Source organism: Streptopelia decaocto (genome assembly GCF_964273445.1).
Source record: "Streptopelia decaocto genome assembly, chromosome: 13".
Lineage (NCBI taxonomy): Eukaryota > Metazoa > Chordata > Aves > Columbiformes > Columbidae > Streptopelia > Streptopelia decaocto.
In genome coordinates this window covers 13,021,031-13,040,612 of record NC_138668.1, presented here as the reverse complement: position 1 = coordinate 13,040,612, position 19,582 = coordinate 13,021,031, and the positions used below count along the sequence as shown (strand labels likewise).

The window sequence follows — 19,582 nt, the reverse complement described above, 5'->3', positions numbered from 1 at the left end:
ATAGCTTCTGTGATCACTCTTTCCTGCTTCTTTGTTAACGAGGAGCTGTAGCACACACAGACCCGGGCAGAGTGCTGAGACCACCGCGCTTTGCTGGGCACTCCGGAGCGAAGGGCTCTGCCCACTCCTCACCCAGCGGGCAGCTGTGTTACCTTTGAAAAGGTGCAAGAACAAGGCTTGTGGAGATGATCCTTCTTCTGGGTATGCTTCCAGTGCTGGCAGTCAGCTTTTTATAATTGCAATTGTTAATATTTGAGTTGTTAATGCGATTATACTTGTTATCCGTTCTGGCTACGTTCACTGTGGCACTGGACCAGCGGTAGTACCCTGCCTTCCCGCATAGGCATGTTGAGATCCGTCAGCCATCGGGTAGCTGGTAATGGATCTCCAGGTGGAAACCAGCTCCTTCGGAGGACTGGGCAGTGCTGACTCCACCAGCTTCCAAAAGGAACGGGAGTGCTGGGCAGTGCTGGCTTCTCACCCCCTGTCGCTGGAGCTATTAGCTGTTGTTGTCATCAGTCTGTGCCCAGATGCAGCCTGTAAGTGACATGCTGTGACCAGAGTGTCCCAATAGGACGTGGCTGCTGGAAATGTGGCTATTGCATGTGGTGCCGGGCTGGAGTTTGTGCAAAGCTGCAGGCTGTGTTTGTTGAGAAACACAAACTGGGTGAAGATGACAAAGTGCTGCAGAAGGTTTCCCACTGCTCCCCTTCTTTGTTGATGATGTTTTCTGCTCAGCCTGTTCCCCTTGCTGGTGTCTAGGTAGGTTGTAGATGGCTCTGTACTGAGTTCAGTCTAGAAGGTGGAACTGGATGCTCATTGCTCATCGCCCGGGCCCTGCGTGGGCTCTGGGGCACAGATGTGCTGGCTCGTGCTGTGACCCTGCTTCTGTCATCTGGGTCACGCGTCCTTGGGAGGTGGGACAGGTAGCCCCTCTGCCCAGGCCGCTCTGCTTGGCTCCTGACCACCTGGTTGTTTTGTGGGTGCCACAGACCACAGGTGAGCAGAGGAGACTCTGGGAACCCTACTATGGAAGCTGCCCGTGCGTGGTGCTTGGCCGTCAGCTCTGGAGAAGTCTGTGGATGGTTTGGATGTCTTCCTATCCAGTGACCCCGGCAAAAATTCACTCTGCCTCTGGTGATAAAGTAGTATTTTATTCCTCATGCACTCAACACCTGCATGGAGGGCACTTCTCAGCAGATTATTTAAGCCTCAAGAGATGCAGAACTCGCCACCTCCCTTGTGATAATTGTTAGCTTCCCGCAGTGCTACAAGTGGCCAGGTTTTTATGATTGCTTTAAACTGTGCTGCCTTGAGCAGCAGTCCAGTCATCTGGCTCCAGCTGCTCTTGTTGTTCCTGTGTCTTCCCCTTTCCTTCTGCTGGCACAAGTGCTCGTGGAGCCATGTGGTGACTTGGATCAGGGAAGAGCTTGGGCTGGAACAAACCGTTTTCTTTGCTGAGCTCATGTGGGTCGGTTCCCAGCGTGGATCACCCGGCAGCTGCGGGGATGCTGGTGCCAGCACGAGGAGGGGGCAGCACAGAGGGCTGGGGGCGCTGCTGCTTCTCCTGGCTTGCGTCTCTTTCAAGTGGCTCTGACGCCTTCATAGCATTTTGAACCTTAGCTGCTGTGTTCTTGTTACTATTCTGCCTTTTGTCTGCTGCAACAAAAAGTGCCTTGAAGATCAAGGTCTGTCTCCTGTGTGAGTGTTTGCAGGCTGCAGCTGGGGGTCATCTTTTAACCTGTGTTTGCAGAAGTTCAACTACAGATCTGGGGACTAACAGGAATCAGAAGAGTTTTCTTGAGCTCCTTGTTTTTCCTCTCCCTTCTGTATGAGGGTACCAGACCTGGATACCTTCCAAATCCCATGCAAAGCTGCTTGGAAAGCTTGTAATGCTGGCGTTCCGGTAGGAGCTCATTTATGGTTGTTGCCATCATGACCCACATCTTTTCCTGAAAATCAAGAAAATCAGTTGCTCAGAGGGACCCCAGATCTGCCATCCTGATAATGAGATTGGCTCACATACATTCAGACTTCCCTGGCAGATGTTTTTATTAGCTATTATTTTAAACCCTCAGGTTCTGTATATAGCTGAGCCTTCTCCAAGTTCCACGGGTCCCAGTTGAAGCTTTGCACTCTGTGTGCCTCTTGCATACCGCTGTCATTCTACAAGGCTTTGCATGAAATCCAAACCCTTGGGTTTCTTCTAATGTAGCTTCCCATTTCCTGTCTAGGGGTCTGCCTGGCCTCTTCCGAGCCAGGAAATTTCCACTGGTATTTCTCAGCTAATTAAATAAAGTGGTTCATGGTGAGATCCCTCAGCACTGCCTTGGTTGTTTGGGTAGCCACAGAAGTTAAAGACCTTCCCCATAGCATTCACCCCACCTTGGAGGGTTCCTGCTGGCACAGCTCTGTGCTGGTGCTTGTGTGTTGCTTTTCTATGGTCCTGCTCAAGTGTGTAGATCCTTTTCCAGTTCCTTCTAGAGCACTGGTTGAAAATAAAACTCTCGGGAGGAAGATTCTGTGCCTTTTAATTCACCCTCTACAAGGCAAAGTTCTGTTTGAGCCTGCAAAAAGGCTTTTGCTACCCCAGATCTGTTTCCTCCATGTTCTACTTGTACATAAAGTTTAAAAGACCGTGTCTTTCCTGTGGGAAAGCGAGTCTTTTAATAAGAGCTTGGCTATTCCCAGTCCTGTCTGGTCCTTCTCCAGAGAAGAGTGCAGGGGCACACGCGGTTCCCTGAGCACAGATCTGCCAGGCAGGGATGGAGGAGTGCTGTCTCACATGGGCTGTAGTTTGGTGTTTCAGCTAAGTTGCTATCATGCTGAGCTATCACCAAATAGGCTGGTCATACGTTCCCTCTCTCAGGTTGCGCAGAGCCTGGGTTGCTCAGACCCCAGTTTCTGCTCGGCAGCCTGTGGGTCTGCAAAGCCTTAGAGAGTGTCCTTTTTGCTCAGCAGCGAGGGTCAGGGGAGCAGAGCCCTGCACAGGGCGGCGCTGATGGCCTTGTTTCATTTCCGAGTAGTTTCTTAGGGTTGGATGTGGTGGTGGTCTCAGCCGAAGCCTGGGTGTTGCTGTGTCCTCGACAGCTTTCCCCAAGCGTGCAGGGTCACAAGCCTGTTCCACCCTCCCCGTCCCCGCCTGCCTTCAGCCCCTCCATCTGGCTTGGTTTAAAGGTCTGGCTCGCGCCTGGTATTTGAGATATTATTTGTAACTTGTTGGGTCTGATCCATGCTAGATGGTTTTATTGGCAGCCGTGAGGCTGAAACCCCACTGCTCCTCTTCTGCTTGGACTTCCTGCCTTTTCCCTGCTGTGCCAGCACGAATCCTGGAGAGAGAGGCACAGCCGGCCGCCCCTGCCGCCCCGGCTCGCTCTGTCTGCGGAACACATTTAGGATCCTCGTTTCTTTGCTGTCTCTCCACCTGAATAGCTGCAGGGGCAGACGCCTCCAGGTACACGGGACTCTGCACGGGAGACACTGCAAATACAGCTGCTGCAGCGGTGGGGGTGTGAAAAATGAAGGAACGCAGCTGGAGACTGACCATGGGACGCGGTGATGGGATTGCAGTGGAATAGCCCCGGTGTCTGTTACTTCCTGTGGGTGTCTGTAAGAACATGCACACACTGTGCTGGAGTGGAGCAGCATTGTTGAATAAAACAGATGATGTGTGTTTGTATGGTAGGGTTGAATGTAGTTTTTTGTTGGTTTGTTTTTTAATGTTTGTTTATATTTTTAACTTGGAATGTTTTTGGAAAAGTAACAGCTTTATTTTAAATGGGAATGCTAGTAAAAATGGAAATTTTGAAAGAAAAAATCAACATGAGAATAGCTTCAGTTGTCAAGTGGAAGGATGGTCTGTCTTCAAGATGACTGTGCAGATTGCTGAATGTATTTGAGACGCCTGTCTGATTTAGGAGCATGCTCAGGCTTCTGTACATGGCTTTTCCTTCTCTGTTTGGGTCAGCGGGTTTCACTAAGCAGCTTTTCTTGATCATGTGCCATCTTTGGAATTTAATGCATGGTCCCTGTTTCTCAGCCTGGTCCACAGCACAGTGGATTTGGCTTTGGCGCTGGTACTGTGACCTTGCTTTGGCAAAGAGCTTTTGAAGTTGACTTTCCCAGAGTATCTGCAATATACAAGCTTTTTTCTTTTGTTTGTTTGTCTTAATTGAAATGGACTTTGTAATTTTTGTGCTGCTACCACAGTTGTACATGCAAATGCTGTGTGTTCAGCCCGTGTGATGGAAGAGAGTTTGTATTTCCAGGTTTCTCAGTTTTGTGATGCTGAGGGAACAGGTTCTGAGCTGGGTCTCCTGGGAGAAGTCCAGTCCCAAGTATTGGCCCTTCCACCTCTTCCAGTCCCTTCAGACAGTCTCCTTACCCACGTCTCCAATGGCTCTTATGTGGTTTTGATAATAGTGGAGACTTCTCTCTTGATGCCACTTGCTGGAACTGTTATCCCGACGGTTTACAAAAGTTGAGTTTCAAGCCTCAATAACCATTCACAAAAGCTTGAAAGCACGAACATTTGTACCTACCCAGGATAAAGATATTTAGCTGATACCTAGGCCGGTGGAGCATTTTCTGGACTTTGGGAGATGCTGCAAACCACAAGCAGAGGTGAGAGGTCTGGAATTGCTCCTGTCCAAGGACTGAGCAGCTGGATGTGGATCCCACTGTGTTTGTGGGCAGAGGATGGTAGGAGGGGCACGAAGGAGATCTGTAGAGCCAGGATTGGCATGGAGAAGACTGACAGAGAAAAGCTGTTCACTCTTTTGCCCCCAGAACTAAGGGGCATCAAGTGAATGCAGGAAATGTCAGGTTTAAAGGCAAGCTGAAGGAGGTGGCTTGTCACACAGCACAAGTTTTGGCTGTGGGATTCTTTGGCATGTGCAGTTATGAATACTAAAAGTTTGCTTGGGTTCAAAAATGGGTTGGATATATTCAGGAAGAAAAACCATTGGCTGGATATGGAGACGGGTACAGAGAGACATCAAATGCAAAGACATCTCTGGCACAAGAAGCTCTCGAGTTATTCATAGCACATGCTGTGACTCTGTCGTGAGACAGGACTGCAGAGTGATCCTGGACTCTGTACCCATTGCCAGGCATCCTCTATTGGAAGTGAGACACTGGCTTTAGACGGACGCTTGGCCCAGCCTGGCATGGCTGTGCTGTGCTTTTTCCTACCCTGCTGCTGCCACTGACTATTGAAACCGCTTCTTAGGAGAGTGCTGAGAAACTGGAATTACTTGAGAATATGTGACCATTCACATGAAGTACGTGTCAACGCAGTCAATTTTGAAACAACGCCCGTTGGCCCGAACAAATACATGGACACTGGATCCTGAAATGGTAACCCCTAAAAATAATCGAGGGATCAGTGTTGAACTTGGAATGTAGTTTTAGTGCAGTGCTGAGACAGAAATTGGTGACTGCGGCACTTCGAGTGAGGACCAGGTATAATAAGGGATGTTATCTGACTTGCAAAAACGATATTCGGCCGTCCAGCTGTACATACACAGCAGTGCATCTGCGTACATCCATACGTCTGTGTACAGAGCTGCATTCACATTCAGTCTCGCATTAGCTCCTGGAGATCTGCCCCCCGTGTCCGTGCCCCGCTCTCTCCATGCCCTGGGAACTCGGCTGCCCTGTGCTGGGGCCGCATGTGTGCAGAGAATCGAGCCCATCTCACGTGCTTGTGGGGTTCATTCTTGACCATTCCAAATGCAGACCTGTAGCTGGGAATGCTGAACAGCTCTGTCTTCACTGCACTCTTTTGTTGGGAAATGGATGTTTTAGTAAGTTAAAAAAAAGGTTAAACTGCTAGAAGAATTTGCTCCTGAGTTGAGTGCTCTGTTTGCAGTCACACTTGAAACTCATCTGCTTTTTAAATACTTGTGTGCACTTACACTATTATTATGTATACATTTTGATGCTTTGCTATTTTTCGAGGAACAAGGGAGACAAAGTAGACAGCAAATGCCCATTTTACTGATTGTTAACATAATTCTGAGGCAAGATAGTGCTTTCTGGGCCTTATTTTTCTAGTAGAGCATCTGTGTGTTGTCTGCTTTTGAAGATCTTGATTTCTGATTGATGTGCTCTCCAAGGAGGGTGAGACATGTAGATTCAAACCCTTCAGGCAAAGGCAAATGTTGAAACAGGGTCCCCAGCTTTTTCAAGAAAGCTTTAAAGAATTCTTTAACTGCCAAAGTTTGGAAGAAAGCGGTCTGTTGCCTCTGTCAGCTACGTGAATCTTGTCCTGACATCTTTTTCTTGTCTAAAGTACAAAGTTGAATTGACTTTGGAGATCATAAGGCCACAGGCTTGACCCCATGTGTATGCACGCTCTGTCCTCTGCACGTGGCGTGTGTGCACAGTGCTGGGTGTCCCCATGCTCTGGTAGGTGTGGGTGACAAGGGAGATAGTGTGCCAGATATGTGGACATCCCTGTCTGTGGCAATTTAGAAGGGGAACCGAAAACCAATTTCAGCAGCAAGTCTTTACGGAGCACAGCGTTGTTGTTGCAGCTCTCGGGCAGTGCAGGAATGATTTTACTCACCGCCTTCCTGGCTTGGCCTCGCCGTTTGATAAAACTGCAGATCTGAGACATGCTTGTGTGTTTTACACCCAAAGCACCTGCTCACAAAGGCAGCTCTGTAGGTGGACAGGAAGGAACGTGGGTGATTTCTGCTCATTGAAGAGATGCTGGAAAACCAAGAGTTGATAGTTCAGAGGCTCTGAATTTGCCCTTGAAGGCAAAAAAAATGAGGCTCTTGAGTTGTGTTATGAGGGGCATGTGTGAAATAGGTTGTGTTTGGTCACACCGGAGGGGTGGCTCTGTCTCTCTTGGCTGGTTTCTGATTAGAGCATCTCAGAAAGGCCTGGTATTCATGACCCTCATGGGCAAATGCTGGAGCTCTTTGCATTGCACCCAGGGAGTTTTTCAGGTGTGAGAAACCTGCTTTGCTTTCTGACCTCCCACGAAGACAGGTTTGCCCATTTTGTATGCAAGACTGGAAGCTGTCTGGTAGTGCATTTACCCTTAGCAAGAGCAGGCGGGAGTTCCCCAGTACTCTTGCTGTTCTCATCTGGTAGGAAGTTAGAACAGGTGCATTTGGTCAACCCTGCAGCCAGGGCTGGAGGGAGGGCAGGAATCGTGTCCCTCTAATGCACGGCACTGCGTCTGTGCACACAGGACTGTGGTGCATGTACGAAAGGCATGTCTGTACAGGCTAGATCGTGAATTCCCAGACTTTTGGGGGCCTGTGGTATTTGCTGAAACCCAACCTTCATCCACCTACAGCTGAGTCCTCCCTTTCTGTCGTTCCGGCTCAGCTGAGCGCAGCCCTCCTGGCAGCCAGCCCAGCTTGTGTGACTGAGCTGACAGCTGCTCTTCAGCTCCTTTTAGATGAGATTCTCTTCTCCTGACCCAATCCAGGTCACCCCCACTCCCTTCTGTTGACCTGCTCCCCCCTGCTGTGTATCTTTTGCAATGGTAAGCTTCTCTGTTTGTGTGGCTCCCTTTCCAGAGCAGCTGCAGTGAGAATATGGGCTGCTGTGGGAATATGGTGGAAATTCTGTGAAAGGCAGCGTGTGTTTCAGGGAACCAGTGCCTAATTTAGGCTGGGAGGGACCTTCACAGGTTGTCTGGCTCAGCCGCTGTGCGAGGCAGGGCTAATCCAGGCTGCTCAGGGCCTGGTTTAGTTGAGTGCTGAGTGTCTCCAAGGATGGAGACTGCCTCTGGTCCCGTCCTAGGGCTTGACTGCTCTGAAGGAAGAATTCATGTCTTGCATATTAGACTTATTGTGCATTTAAAATAAACTGACTGTGTTAAGAGTGTAAGAGCACTGAGTTTTAGTGCAACAGAGTTTTCTACTGCTCCCTTTCAGATCATGTGTGTCTGCAAAGTTAACTGGATGCTTATTCCATCTGTCCACCAGGGTGGGGGAAGAGGCTGGGACTCTGTTTTGTCCCTTGTAGGATCTGTGGCCGTGGACAACACAAGGAGGGAACTGGGAGGGAACTGGATCTTTTGTCCAATTCGGTGCATGTGCTTCCCACTGCTACCATGAGATTGTGCGTGTGCTAGGAGAGGAAGAAATATGGGATTGTAGAATAATTTAGGTTGGAAGGTACCTGTGAGGGCCTCTGAGGTGATCTCAGTCCAGTGAAATCTATTTTCCTAATTATTTCTCTGAGTGTGCACAGTACAGTAGGTGCTCTGCTGGCCTGAAAGAGTCGCATGGTCCCTGTCCTGCTGCATGCAGCCGAAACTGGAGGAGAAAGCTGCAGTGCAGTCGAGTGGGCAAGAGGACAGCGAGTCACCCTGGTTACTTTGGCATTTTGGTAACACAGCGATTTTTATTTAAATACCATATCATTATTATTTATGTATGAAACCCACTCTTAGTTCAGGATTAGTGCCAGTTCTCTAATGTTCATGCTATACTTGATTACTCTGTGTGCTACGTTGTGTTTCTAGAAAATGACTACATTTAAAAGAGATTAGAACCAGCCGTGAGGAATGGCCACTTGCTAATTGCTCAGTAGCAGTTGGGTAGGACAGCGCGATGCTTGGCTTTGGGAGGGCAAGACGCATGTGTGAGTCACAAGCTGTTTTTAGAGGGAGGTCAGTGGCTTTTGGTGCTGCAGTTACTTAGCTGGTTGGACTGGATCCAGATCTCATTAAGATTTAATTCATGACTGGTTCTTAAGAAATCTGGATCTCAGCAAAAATCTTAATGGGAGGTGACTGTCAAACTTGTGACCATGGTCTCCGGCACCTGCCTGGAGATCCTGCGGGCCTTAGAAATATGCCGTGTCCTCCAAGTGTCTGGTCCTGGCTGAGCAGCGTGGACACAAGCTGTGACGCTTGAAACCTCACGAGTATTTGGGAAGTTGTCCAGCGTGGGGCTTGTGTCCCATCAGCCGCAGCCTGGAGGACGGTGCCCTGCTCGGCCCTGCTGGCGTGGCCCCCTCCCAACTGTGATTTCTCCCCTCTCCTAGGCCTGAGGACAAACGTGGGACGATGTCGGAGGTGCGACACGACAGCACGAGCAGTTTACAGCGGAAGAAGCCACCATGGTTAAAACTGGACATCCCGGTGCCAGTGCCTGTGTCGGTGCCAGAAGAGCCCCAGCCCGTGCAGGTACAGAGGCTGGGGCAGGAGGGTCTGCGGGGCTGGGGGGATGCACAGAGCCCTGCTGCACCAAGAACTTGCCTGTGCTCATGGTCTTCAGCAGTTCTGACTGTGTGTGGTGGCACGTCATTAGGCCACGTGAGAAGCGGCAGAGCCATTGGGTATATTTCTGATCAGTAATTAACTCCCCCTTGAAGGGGGTGTGGGAGGGACGAGGGTGGGTTGCTGATGTGCTCAGATCAGGGGATGTGACTGTTTGGATGTGGGGATTGTGAAAAGCATCCTGGCTGGGGGATATGGGAGTGAGGTATTCAAGCAAGCATTTCTTAAGGGGGCTGGAGAGGTGAAGAGCTCCTAAAGAAACATGAGGGCCTGGAAGTGCTGGAGCTCCTGCTGAAATGAGCAGGGAATGAATCTGACTTATGAGTAGCCAAGATAATGACAGGCTCTTGTCACTAACAGCAGAGAAAGAACAGTTACTGGCAACACAAAGCTGTTACCAGCATGAGGCACAGAAGAAAATCACGTGGGATGAGAAATAAGTAACACTGAAGAGTGGTGAAATAGAGATGGGGTGATAGGTTAAGAGGAACTGTGCAAAGTATAAGAGCAAAACATCCGTATTTGTGTTGGGAATAGGAAAAATAATAGGAATTTCTGCTACGAAGTGACAAAACCTCTAATGTAGGGGTGAGACCTGTGTAGGATGATTGCTGGCTGCTCGTGTGACCTTGCTGCGGGGACAGAGACTCCCTGCACCAAAGGCAGAGCCGGAGGGTTCAAACTGCCCAGCTCCAGGGGTGGAGCATGATGTCTGCCTTAATTGCTTACGTCAAAGAACAGTTGGGCCATTAGAAAAATGGAAGGTTGTACAGCTGTCCTGGAGGGGAGCTGCGTGACAGCTTCTGGCAGATAAATCTTGGTCCTGGTTTTCCCTTGGAAGGAAAGTGATCGGGGTTCAGTCTGCAGAGATTAGAAGTGGAATGCAGGGTTTTAACAGTGCAGGTTGAAACCTTCTGAATGACTTATTTAAAGCTTTGATGGATGTTCTCTTACCTGAAATCTATAAATCCAGATGGGCATCTTCTGGAGGGGCACACTGTACTTATGATGGAAGCTGGTGGAGGTAATGTTCTCTGGAGGTCCGGTGTGCACAGCATGGGCTGTCAGGATGGGAATGCATAATGGGTTTCTTTGACTTTTAGCCAAAAGATATTGTTTGATATTGTTTTCACATAAACCATATTAAAAATGTTGAAATTAGTGGAAATTATTAGCTCTCTGAGCTAGAGTGGCTGAAGTCGCAAGTAGTCCTGAGGCACAGACAGTGTCTGACCAGAGAAACAATTGATCAGGGCTTTACTTGCCAGAGGGGCAGTCTGCTCAGCCTGCATGGGAGACGGTGGCTCTGCCAAGCTGATGAAAAATTAATCTAGAGCGGCCCTGGGGAGGCAGCTGTACGGGCTGAGAACAGTCTGGAGAGTTATGTCATATTTGGTAGGTGACATTCAGCCAAGACATGCCAAGAGCTTTCAGACCTGAGTGTGTCCAGACTATTGGGCTATAAACAAAGCTGATGTGGCTTTCCCAGCTTGCTTAGCCTGCACCAGGCAGCAGCTACAGCACAGACCGACCCACAGCTCTCACAGGCAGATCCAGAGTCACTTATGAAGCATATTTTGCTTTCTGTGCTTCTCTTCACCTTGTGGAGTGGTCTAGGAGTGTGTGATCTGGGTTCCTTCTGGCTACAAGGATATATTTCTCATGTAATACACTCTGTCTACAAATGGATGTCATACCATGGGCCAGGCTAGCACCAGTCTGAACTGAGACCCACTGCAACATGCAGATGCTTGGTGCTGACTGTTGGTTTCTGCAGAGCCGTTCCTGGCTAACCTGGCTAATCCTGGCTGTTCCTAGCCTGATTTTGCTGCCCAGCTGCATGCCATGAGCATGGGGGGCTGTTGAATTTCTGACTGTTTCACACCCTGGCTGATGTTGTAGAACAGCACTCTGAGAACACTGAGTCCCCTCCTGCTTCTCTTTGCAGCCAACGAGACGTCAGGCCTTTCTGCGAAGCGTGAGCATGCCTGCTGACAACACCCGCGTGCCCTCCCTGCCGAACGAAGTGAGGCGACCGGTGCTACAACGACAGACCTCAATCACCCAGACCATCAAGAGGTGAGACACTGAGCTCATGGAGCCTGCTTTAGTGGATTCTGCCATGTCTTGCCATCCTTTATTTTTGTATTTATGGTCCTCTGCTTGCCCCATTGCCTGGCACTTAAGTGGCATGCTGTCACAGCAGGATTAGTTTATCTCCGTTGTTATCTATCATGAGGGTTGAAGAGGGTGGTTGCAGATAGGTCCCCAACATATGAGCCGAGATGAATAACAGGATGCCTCAGGCCCTGATGTATAGCTGAGACTGTACGATGTGGCGTGCAGGGCTTGCTTTGGTGCGATATCTGAGAGCGTGTGATTGCTGGGGAGGCAGAATCCCATCCCAAGCAGCCCAGGGCTCTCAGCAGCTTGGCTTCTGGCAATAGCTCATTGACAGTTCCTTGAGCTGGCTACGGGGGTGATGGAGGGTAAGGAGAGACTGCTCCAGTCCTGTCCCTCACACCGGCACAGAAGGTTATTCCTCCTCACGACCCAGGGGTCTCTGACACATGGCCATGCAGCTGGATGGTCTTTCCCTCCCCGTGGCAAAGGCTTATCCCAGTTTGTCCAAAGGGAGTGGCTTTCCCAGCTGCTCTCCTGAGGTGCCTGGCCTGTATCCCTGGCAACGTGTCAGGCCTGCCTGCATCCCAGGAGCATCTCTGGGGCTCCACAGGTCGGGGGCACTTCCAGCCAGCCAGGCTTCGCCCACTCACGAAGGAGCAACTTTCCAGCAATGGGAGAGACTAACCTCCCACACACTGTTTTCCTTCGCCTCAGACGTTCCTCAGCTGCCTTGGTGGTGAAGCTCTCCCACAGCAGCTCTCTGTGATCCTGCTTTTTGTGAGGTTGGGAGGGCTGAGCTGTGAAGCAGTGTCTGCTCTTTTCAGAGCCATGGGCAGATTCTGAGCCTACCTGCAGCTGTCCTTGCGCACCTAGACTGCCAGTTCCTTCACCTCCCTGTCCTTGTCCCACTCTGTATGAGAACAATTACGCAAGAGCATGCCAAGGATGAGGAGATATCCTGGGAAGGCACTGCAGAGGCCCTGTCAAGAAATGTTGAGCAGGAGGGCCAGGATCTCCTTCTCCCCAAGAGGTCCTCACAACGTGCAGCTTGTGTGTAGGGTGGAGAGGTTGGGGAGCTGCAAACCACTTGGGTGCTGGGGGAACAAATGTACCCTCAGTGCTACTATACTATAGAACAGAAAAGGCACATGGAGCTACAAGTGAGCAAGGAAGGAGTCCTGAGGGAGGTGCTAACGTCCTGCTTAGCAGCAGAGCCTTGGGCAGGCACATGTGGCTGTTTCACTGACAGACCCTGTAACAAGTCTTCTGCTTACCATGCTGTAATTGCAGCGCTGGGCCCAGGCTGGTGGCAGCATCCCCGCCTGTTCCTAGCGGACTGTGCAGACATTTTGAACGCTGGGGATACATATGGTCCCACAGGGACCGGCCCAGAGGTGCACAAATAGTTTGGGAAGTCCTGGGAGTCTCCTGCTCAAAGTATGTGTGGGGGAATTATGCTATTTTGCAGTGCTGAGCTGTTTCCACACAGACTGTTGTGCAGCTCAGGGGGTGGCCGGGTCTCTTTTTGCTGGAGAACTTGCAGATTGCAGGTGGTTTCTGCAAAGTGCTGTGGGATGTGGGCAGGAAAGCAAGAGCAGCGGTGGGAAGGACTTCCCAAGGGGCAGAACTGCAGGAGATGCACACAAGACGTGACAGTAGCAATAAAAGCATTAAATAAGTGTATCAGAAACAAGGACAGGGAACTGGAAAGTACCAAGGAAAGGCCTAAAAAACTGTGTTTTGTATGGCAGACTTAGGGGTGCAATGGAGCATTGCAGGCCATGCATCTACAAAGATGCCTTGGTGATTTGCTTTGTGAGTCCAGGGGCGCTGGCTTCCAGGTTTTCTGCTTAACACAATCCCCAGGGTGCACAGAATGTGAAACTGTTCTGGCAGCAGGAGTCCAAACCATCCTGTTCGCTGGGGCTTGGAGGACGCAGGTCAGGTCTGGGCCTAAGGTCAAGCCTCTGTGTTTCAGATCATTGCATGGGAGCAATTCAGGTGCCCAACTGTAGGCATCTAACACCATTTCCAGTCTCCCAGGGTGTCTGAGATGTCCACATGAGCAGTAGTTGTGGCACAGATAGACTTGTGCCCAAGGTGAGACCCTCCAGCGTTAACCAGAATGGCCCCAGGGCACATCCAGGGGCATCAGACACTTATATCTGTGCAGAACATATCGTGGCCTGCTGACACCTCCATAGGTGTCATACTGCAGGTGTTTCATACTGCAGTGTCCAAAGCCAGCCAGTGGGATCTGTAGCTGGGTGAGTGGGTAAAAGAAGACAGATCACAGAGGTCTGGGAGTGCAGGGGGATTGCAGCACCCCTGGTGTCTGCAAGAATGATGGGAGACACGTTGGAGGTACAGACACACCAACGGAATTCTGCAGCCTCCTGGGTTCAAAGATGGTGTTGTGTGGTTTGAGTTTGGTTGTTTCTCTTGGGTCATGCTCTCAGCTGGACTCTGCTGTCACGTACAGTGTCGCATAACTGCTGCCAATGGGGCTAAGGAAGGAGATGAGGAGGGGTTGGATGCAGGTTGCTGCTCCCTTCCACAGCCCTGCGGGCTTCTTCCCTTCAGCTGTCTTTTCTTTGCAGCAGACAGGTACGGTTTCAAAGGAGTCAGACCCTGCCCGTTCGTGGGCACCGGGCAGGCAGGAGCTCCCTGAGAAAGCGGCAGTCCCTGCCCCGATCGTTTTTCAGGTACTGGTAGCACTGAGTGTGAAACCCACCCCTGCATGCGTGTGCAAGGGCTTTTGTGAACTGCACAGATTCTGGCTGTTGCTGGGACCACGTTGCCTTCCCAGGGATGGCCAGGAGGCCACGAATGGGTGGCAGTGAGAAAGCCATGTGTGCCTCTAACAAAAACCAGTGATCACTCATACTAAGTAAGTAGGCAGCTGTCAATAAGTAGCATGGTCTAACAAGCTGTCCACCCGCCAGCCTCACTCCCTCCTGCCTTTCCTAACAAGCTGTCAAGCTCCTGGTGCTCACCACAGCTGGAATATCTCCCCAGGGCAGACACAGCACAGCCTGCCTTTGCTAGCATCAATGCAACATGTGACGTACACATATGTTGGCCCCAAAGCATCCGTGGGGCAGAACAGAAAGGAGAGGAAGCAGCACCGAACAGATGCTAGTCATGTTAGTCCAGAGGACGCTCAGAAGCTGATGAATGGAATAGGACATTCGCTTTTTCCCTGTTGACATCATGGCTTTTTCTAATCCAAATGTGACTGTCTTCTTTTTGAGGTGCAGGTCTTCGTTTACTTAGTACCAAGGAGATGAGCCACTCCGGGAGTCCAGGGCACAATGGCCCATCAACCACTACCCCAAGACTGGAGCTCAGTAAATTTTTAAATCAGACAATGTGACTTTGTGTGTAGCAGGGACCGGAGTCCATTCTGCATTCCGTCCTCACTGCAACCCTGGTCAGATGCCACGCTGGCACTGTGTCCACCTTTGGTGGCTGTTTGTGTTTGGTCTTGGGCTTTCAGAGCTGGTTAGCTCAATACGACGGAGTGAGAGCTGACCTCTGATGTTGGTTTGTTGCTATTACAGTGCTCTAGGGAGTCTGTAAGATGTGATGAGGCTCCCCAGCTGGACAGGGGTGTTCAGCATCTTCCCAGGATGCTCCAAATACCCTGAGCTCTGTAGTCGGCTCTCTTGGACTATCTTGACTATGATCAGAGAGTAGGACAGCTCTTTACCCCGGCCCTGGACCAGTAGTGGTCTCTGGCAGTTCAGGAGCGGTCCTCGCAGCACAAACCAGCTGTGGCGGTGCTTGTCCCTCCAGGCTAGCGGGAGCGCGGTGTTGGAGGGCGCTGAGGCGCTGCTGTTGGTGCAATGGGCCGTGCATCAGCAGGCTCTTGCGGGCGCAAACAGTCTTCAGTCCTCACCCTTTGAGGAGCAGCCCCGAGTACGTGCATCTGCACAGGGCATTACCTGTGTGCCAGAGGCTGGGTTTGGGTCTGTCAGCCCAGGTGCTGACCCCAGGCCCTTGCTCAGATTGCTCAGATGAGATGTGGGACCGTGGGGGCAGAGCAGTGCTCCAAGACCCGCGTGTCTCATGTAGGCCCTGTTGACTTGCTGGAAGCATTTGGAGACATTTGGGTCAGTGAAGTCAGGTGCGATGTATCAGTGGCCCGCCTGACTTTGTGTGCTCTGAAAGGTCTGTTCTGGATCACTGGGAGAACAGGGAAGGCTGAGGGTGATGTGTGGTGGTTTATATCTGGAGGTTTTAGCTGGAGAGGCTGTAGGATTTGAACTCGCATCCTTTTACATGTTGGCAGGGCACCTTCTCCTGTTGTTTGATGGTATTTTTGTTTGATAGGGTGCAAAACACAGGACTAGTTTCCTGTCTCCAGTGCACTGACTCGGTTTCTCTGTGTGACCTAATTCTAGATTTAACCCAGCCTTTACTCCAGTGTATGTTTTAATACTCCCTTTGTGATCTGTGAGGTCTTGCTTCTCAGCAGCTGGAAATCCTGCCCCTGAGCAGGGGGCCCGAGGCCAGGGTTTCGGGTTTGGCTTGGAAGGACTTTCAGGTTTCGACACCTGGGTCAGACAACTGTAGGCTGACACAGCTCGTCATCTCCTGAGGAAGGATTAACCACAGTGGAAAAAGCTTGGCAGGGCTGCGATGGTCTTTGGAGGTTTAGGGTGCCAGCTGTCTTGCAGCATTTGAAGTAGTTTGTTAGTCTGACTTATCTCAATCCCTCTCTGCTTTCCTTGGGATTTTGCTTCTGATCCAGTGCTCTTCCGTGACAGCAGCCTCTTGGCAGCAAACCTACCTTACAGCTGCAACCTTCTGCTCTTCTTCTGCAACCAAAAGTTTGGAGCTGTGTGTGTCTGCCATAGCAGAGATCAGGACCACAGCAAACATTTGCAATTAGTGTTACCCTCGAGGAGGATGGAAATCCTGCAGCATGACATGGAGAAATTTGGGATATCCTGGGAGTGTGTGGGGAGGCTGGGAGAGAACCGTGAATTCTGGTGGCTCTTGGGAGAAGCTCCAGAGCCATGAAACAGTAGTCCCACAATGGGGACCTAGAGCTGGCCCGCAGACGGTAAGTGTTTTTAATACATAGTTTTAAAAGAAAAAAAATCCTTTCACCAAATTATCTTCTGAATTTCTGTTCCATCTCTTTTTATTTCTTTTTAGAAAAACTCAGAACAATCTGTCTTTTACACACAATGAATCTCTCCTGTCATTTTTCTTCTGTCTAAAGACACAGAATGCTGTTGGCGGTTGAACATTTCTGGCCAGCATCTGTCAGGTTGCTAAAACCAGCTGAGGACAGGCTGTGAGATGCTTGTGGGGAGGAGTTCTGCCTGCCTTTGAATCAGGGTGGGCTGGAAGTGATCACCAGGGGCTTTGTCTTTTCATGTGCATAGTCCAAGCAAACATAATGCTTCTTTGCTCTTGTGTGCTGGCATCTTTCAGAGGCACAGCGGACTGGTTTGGGGTGAGCAAAGACAGTGACGCTACTCAGAAATGGCAGAGAAAGAGCCTCCGCCACTGCAGCCTGCGGTATGGGAAGCTGAAACCTCAGGTCATCCGGGAAATGGACTTGCCCAGTCAGGACAATATTTCTCTAACAAGCACAGAGACTCCTCCTCCGCTCTACGTTGGACCCTGCCAGCTGGGCATGCAAAAGGTGAGTAACTTGGGACAGAGTCAAGGCCATTGTGAGCTTCCTGCACAATGTCTCTAGCACTTTGGCAGCTCTGACCTATCTGTGGGCTTAGTTGTGCCTGAACATGTCTGGGCTCCATGCTCAGACACTTCCCAAGTCTTGGAGACAGTTTGGCAGACTCCCTCCTTTGGCAATCTCTGGTCCTGTTGGCTCAGATCCCTCGGCTGTTTTGGTGATAGGCTCAGAGCCGTGTTTGTCACCTTGTGACTATGGTAGTGATTAGATGTGTGCAGCGTGTCCCAGAGCTCTCAGCTCGGGCCTTTTGCTGCCATTTTGCAAGGACAAAGTTCTGTTGTACACAGAGTGGCTGGTATCCTGATCCCAGTATCCAGTAACAGGCCTGGTGTCACTCAGGACTTGCCCAGTGGATCCTTGTCCCACGCAGAATGTAGGCAATAGCACAACTACTGTCCTCATAGAAATCTGCTTATGCTTTAGGGCTTTGAAAACTGTCTCTTGCACCAGCAGTGCTACAGCTCTGCTCACAGGTCCTCAGAAATGGTTTTGGGTGCCTGCAAAGGGCATCTGGTAGCCCCCTACTCGCTACCTTCAAGTGTGACCCCAGGGGACAGGGCCCAGTCAAGTACAACCAGTTCCCAGCACCTCAGAACTAGCCCATGATATCCCAGCTCTTTCCTTTGCTCCATTCAGCGATAGCAGTCGATGTGGTTGATGACTGTGCATGAATGAGCACCACTGCAGCCTGGGCAAGCGGGGAAACAAATTCCTTCCAAAGCAGGTTAGTCTCTGACCTGAAGTCTGGCTGCATTACTGAAGCAGAGGAGAATATTGCACATCTTTCAATCAAGTTTCACCTTGTCATGCTCTTTCCTGTTTTCTTACTAGTTGGAGTGTCTTGCAGTTAGTCTTTGATCACAGGGGACTCAGAAATATTGCTGGGCTCTGTGGGCTACATTAAATAAGAACATGGTATCAGTAGGTCTAAGCCAATAAGGCTTCCTCTTGAGTGTGCAACTGTGGATTAAAACAAGCTTGTAAACATTAGGATAAAGCATAGAAGTCTTATGGAAACCACAGCTGTGATGATGTAAGGACAGAGGCAAGGTTTGTAGCTGAAGGCAATATTTTCATTAGGCTAATTCATATGTTTGGAAGAAGTGGGAGCTTTGGCCTGAAGAGTCCCAAAGAAGGGCTTGCAGCTCCTGGAATCTTGCCTGCTTTTCCCAGCTGTTATAATTTAATTAATGGAAATAGATGTAAATATACGGTTAAGCTTCAAGAGGATACTGTTTTAATTTCTGGGCTGTCCAGTATTAGAAAGGAAACTAGCTGGAGAAAGAGCATGGCTTTCTCATGGATTTCTCAAACTCTTGTTCAGACAGCACGGTCTGTGACTGTAGAGCTCACTGGCGCAGGAGGTGAATAAAACCAAGAGCTTAGGAAGGGTCGAAGGAGGTTTGGAGTCTTCTGTGAACATCAGAAACATTCTGGGTGAAAATAATCAATACCAATGAAAGAAAAAAGAAAAAAAAACCCCAGGGCACGGGGAGAGGTTTGAGGACTTAGGTTTGAGGCTTACCACTAAGGGCTGGGCTTGCAACAGGTTATTTCGTGTCTCCTTATTTTTAGAATTGCTTGTTGCTCCATGCAGCCTGGTTCTTGGTCAATGCCAGGAGCCAGGCCACTGTCATGGGCTCAGGATGTTTGCTTGCAGAGAGGGCTTTGTAGGGAAGGGTTTGGGGGTGAATGGACTGACGGGCTGCTTCTCTCGGCAGATCATAGACCCCTTGGCCCGCGGGCGAGCTTTCCGTATGGCTGACGACAACGACGGCTGCAGCATCCCCCACACACCGATCACGCCGGGCGCCACGTCGCTCTGCTCCTTCACCAGCTCGCGCTCAGGCTTCAATCGCCTCCCGCGACGGCGGAAACGGGAGTCTGTTGCCAAAATGAGCTTCAGAGCAGCTGCAGCTTTGGTGAAGGTACTGTCTGCGGGAGGGCAGGGACCAGCCTGGCAGCAGGACAGGGCTGTGTCCTGAGAGAAGGGAGAGAGGGAAGGAGCTGCTGAGCAGAGAGGATGGGGGGAGCAGTGGTGGGGGGAAGAAACCAAGCCATCTCCTGTTCTGTTTCAGCCATGTGTCTAGGAGGCAGGATTTGTAAGAAGCAGGGATGATAGCTAGGTTTTGTTACAGGTCTTGCTTTCCATTTATTGGTCTGTGGGCTACGATTCCCACAGCCAGCAGCCTCAGAGCATTCCAGCAGGTCCAGTTCAGCCTGCCTGGGCCTCTGTGTGGTCCATCTGCACCTGGTCAGCAGTCATGGAAGAACAGAAGCACCTGAGGCTCTTCCTATGCAAGTCTCTTCATCCTGCCACATGTCCACTTTCCTGGGCCCAGGGACCTTTTTGATGTGTCCAGTACCACCCATCACTGCGGTTTGGTCAGAGACGTTGTACAAAACGTGGCAGAGTTGCACGTTGTGAGCCTCAGCCTCATGGGAGGTGGGCGCTGTGGATTGAGAAGTGGGGTAACACTTGTGAGTCT

At 50.5% G+C, this 19,582-nt stretch overlaps 1 protein-coding gene across 3 annotated transcripts in view; it reads left to right on the top strand.

Annotated features, from left to right (window-relative positions):
- The window catches only part of RHBDF1 (rhomboid 5 homolog 1), a 36,314-nt gene that overhangs the window by 6,697 nt on the left and 10,035 nt on the right, over positions 1-19,582 (top strand). The window contains exons 2-6 of one of the 3 annotated variants that reach the window (XM_082064724.1): positions 9,019-9,160; positions 11,202-11,332; positions 13,981-14,082; positions 16,826-17,039; positions 18,815-19,021. In XM_082064724.1, the coding sequence (XP_081920850.1) occupies positions 9,041-9,160; positions 11,202-11,332; positions 13,981-14,082; positions 16,826-17,039; positions 18,815-19,021 (774 nt within the window). In that variant the 5' untranslated portion in view covers positions 9,019-9,040. Of the gene's footprint in view, positions 1-9,018; positions 9,161-11,201; positions 11,333-13,977; positions 14,083-16,825; positions 17,040-18,814; positions 19,022-19,582 lie in introns of all 3 variants that reach the window. The other 2 variants (XM_082064723.1, XM_082064725.1) reach the window with 2 other exon arrangements.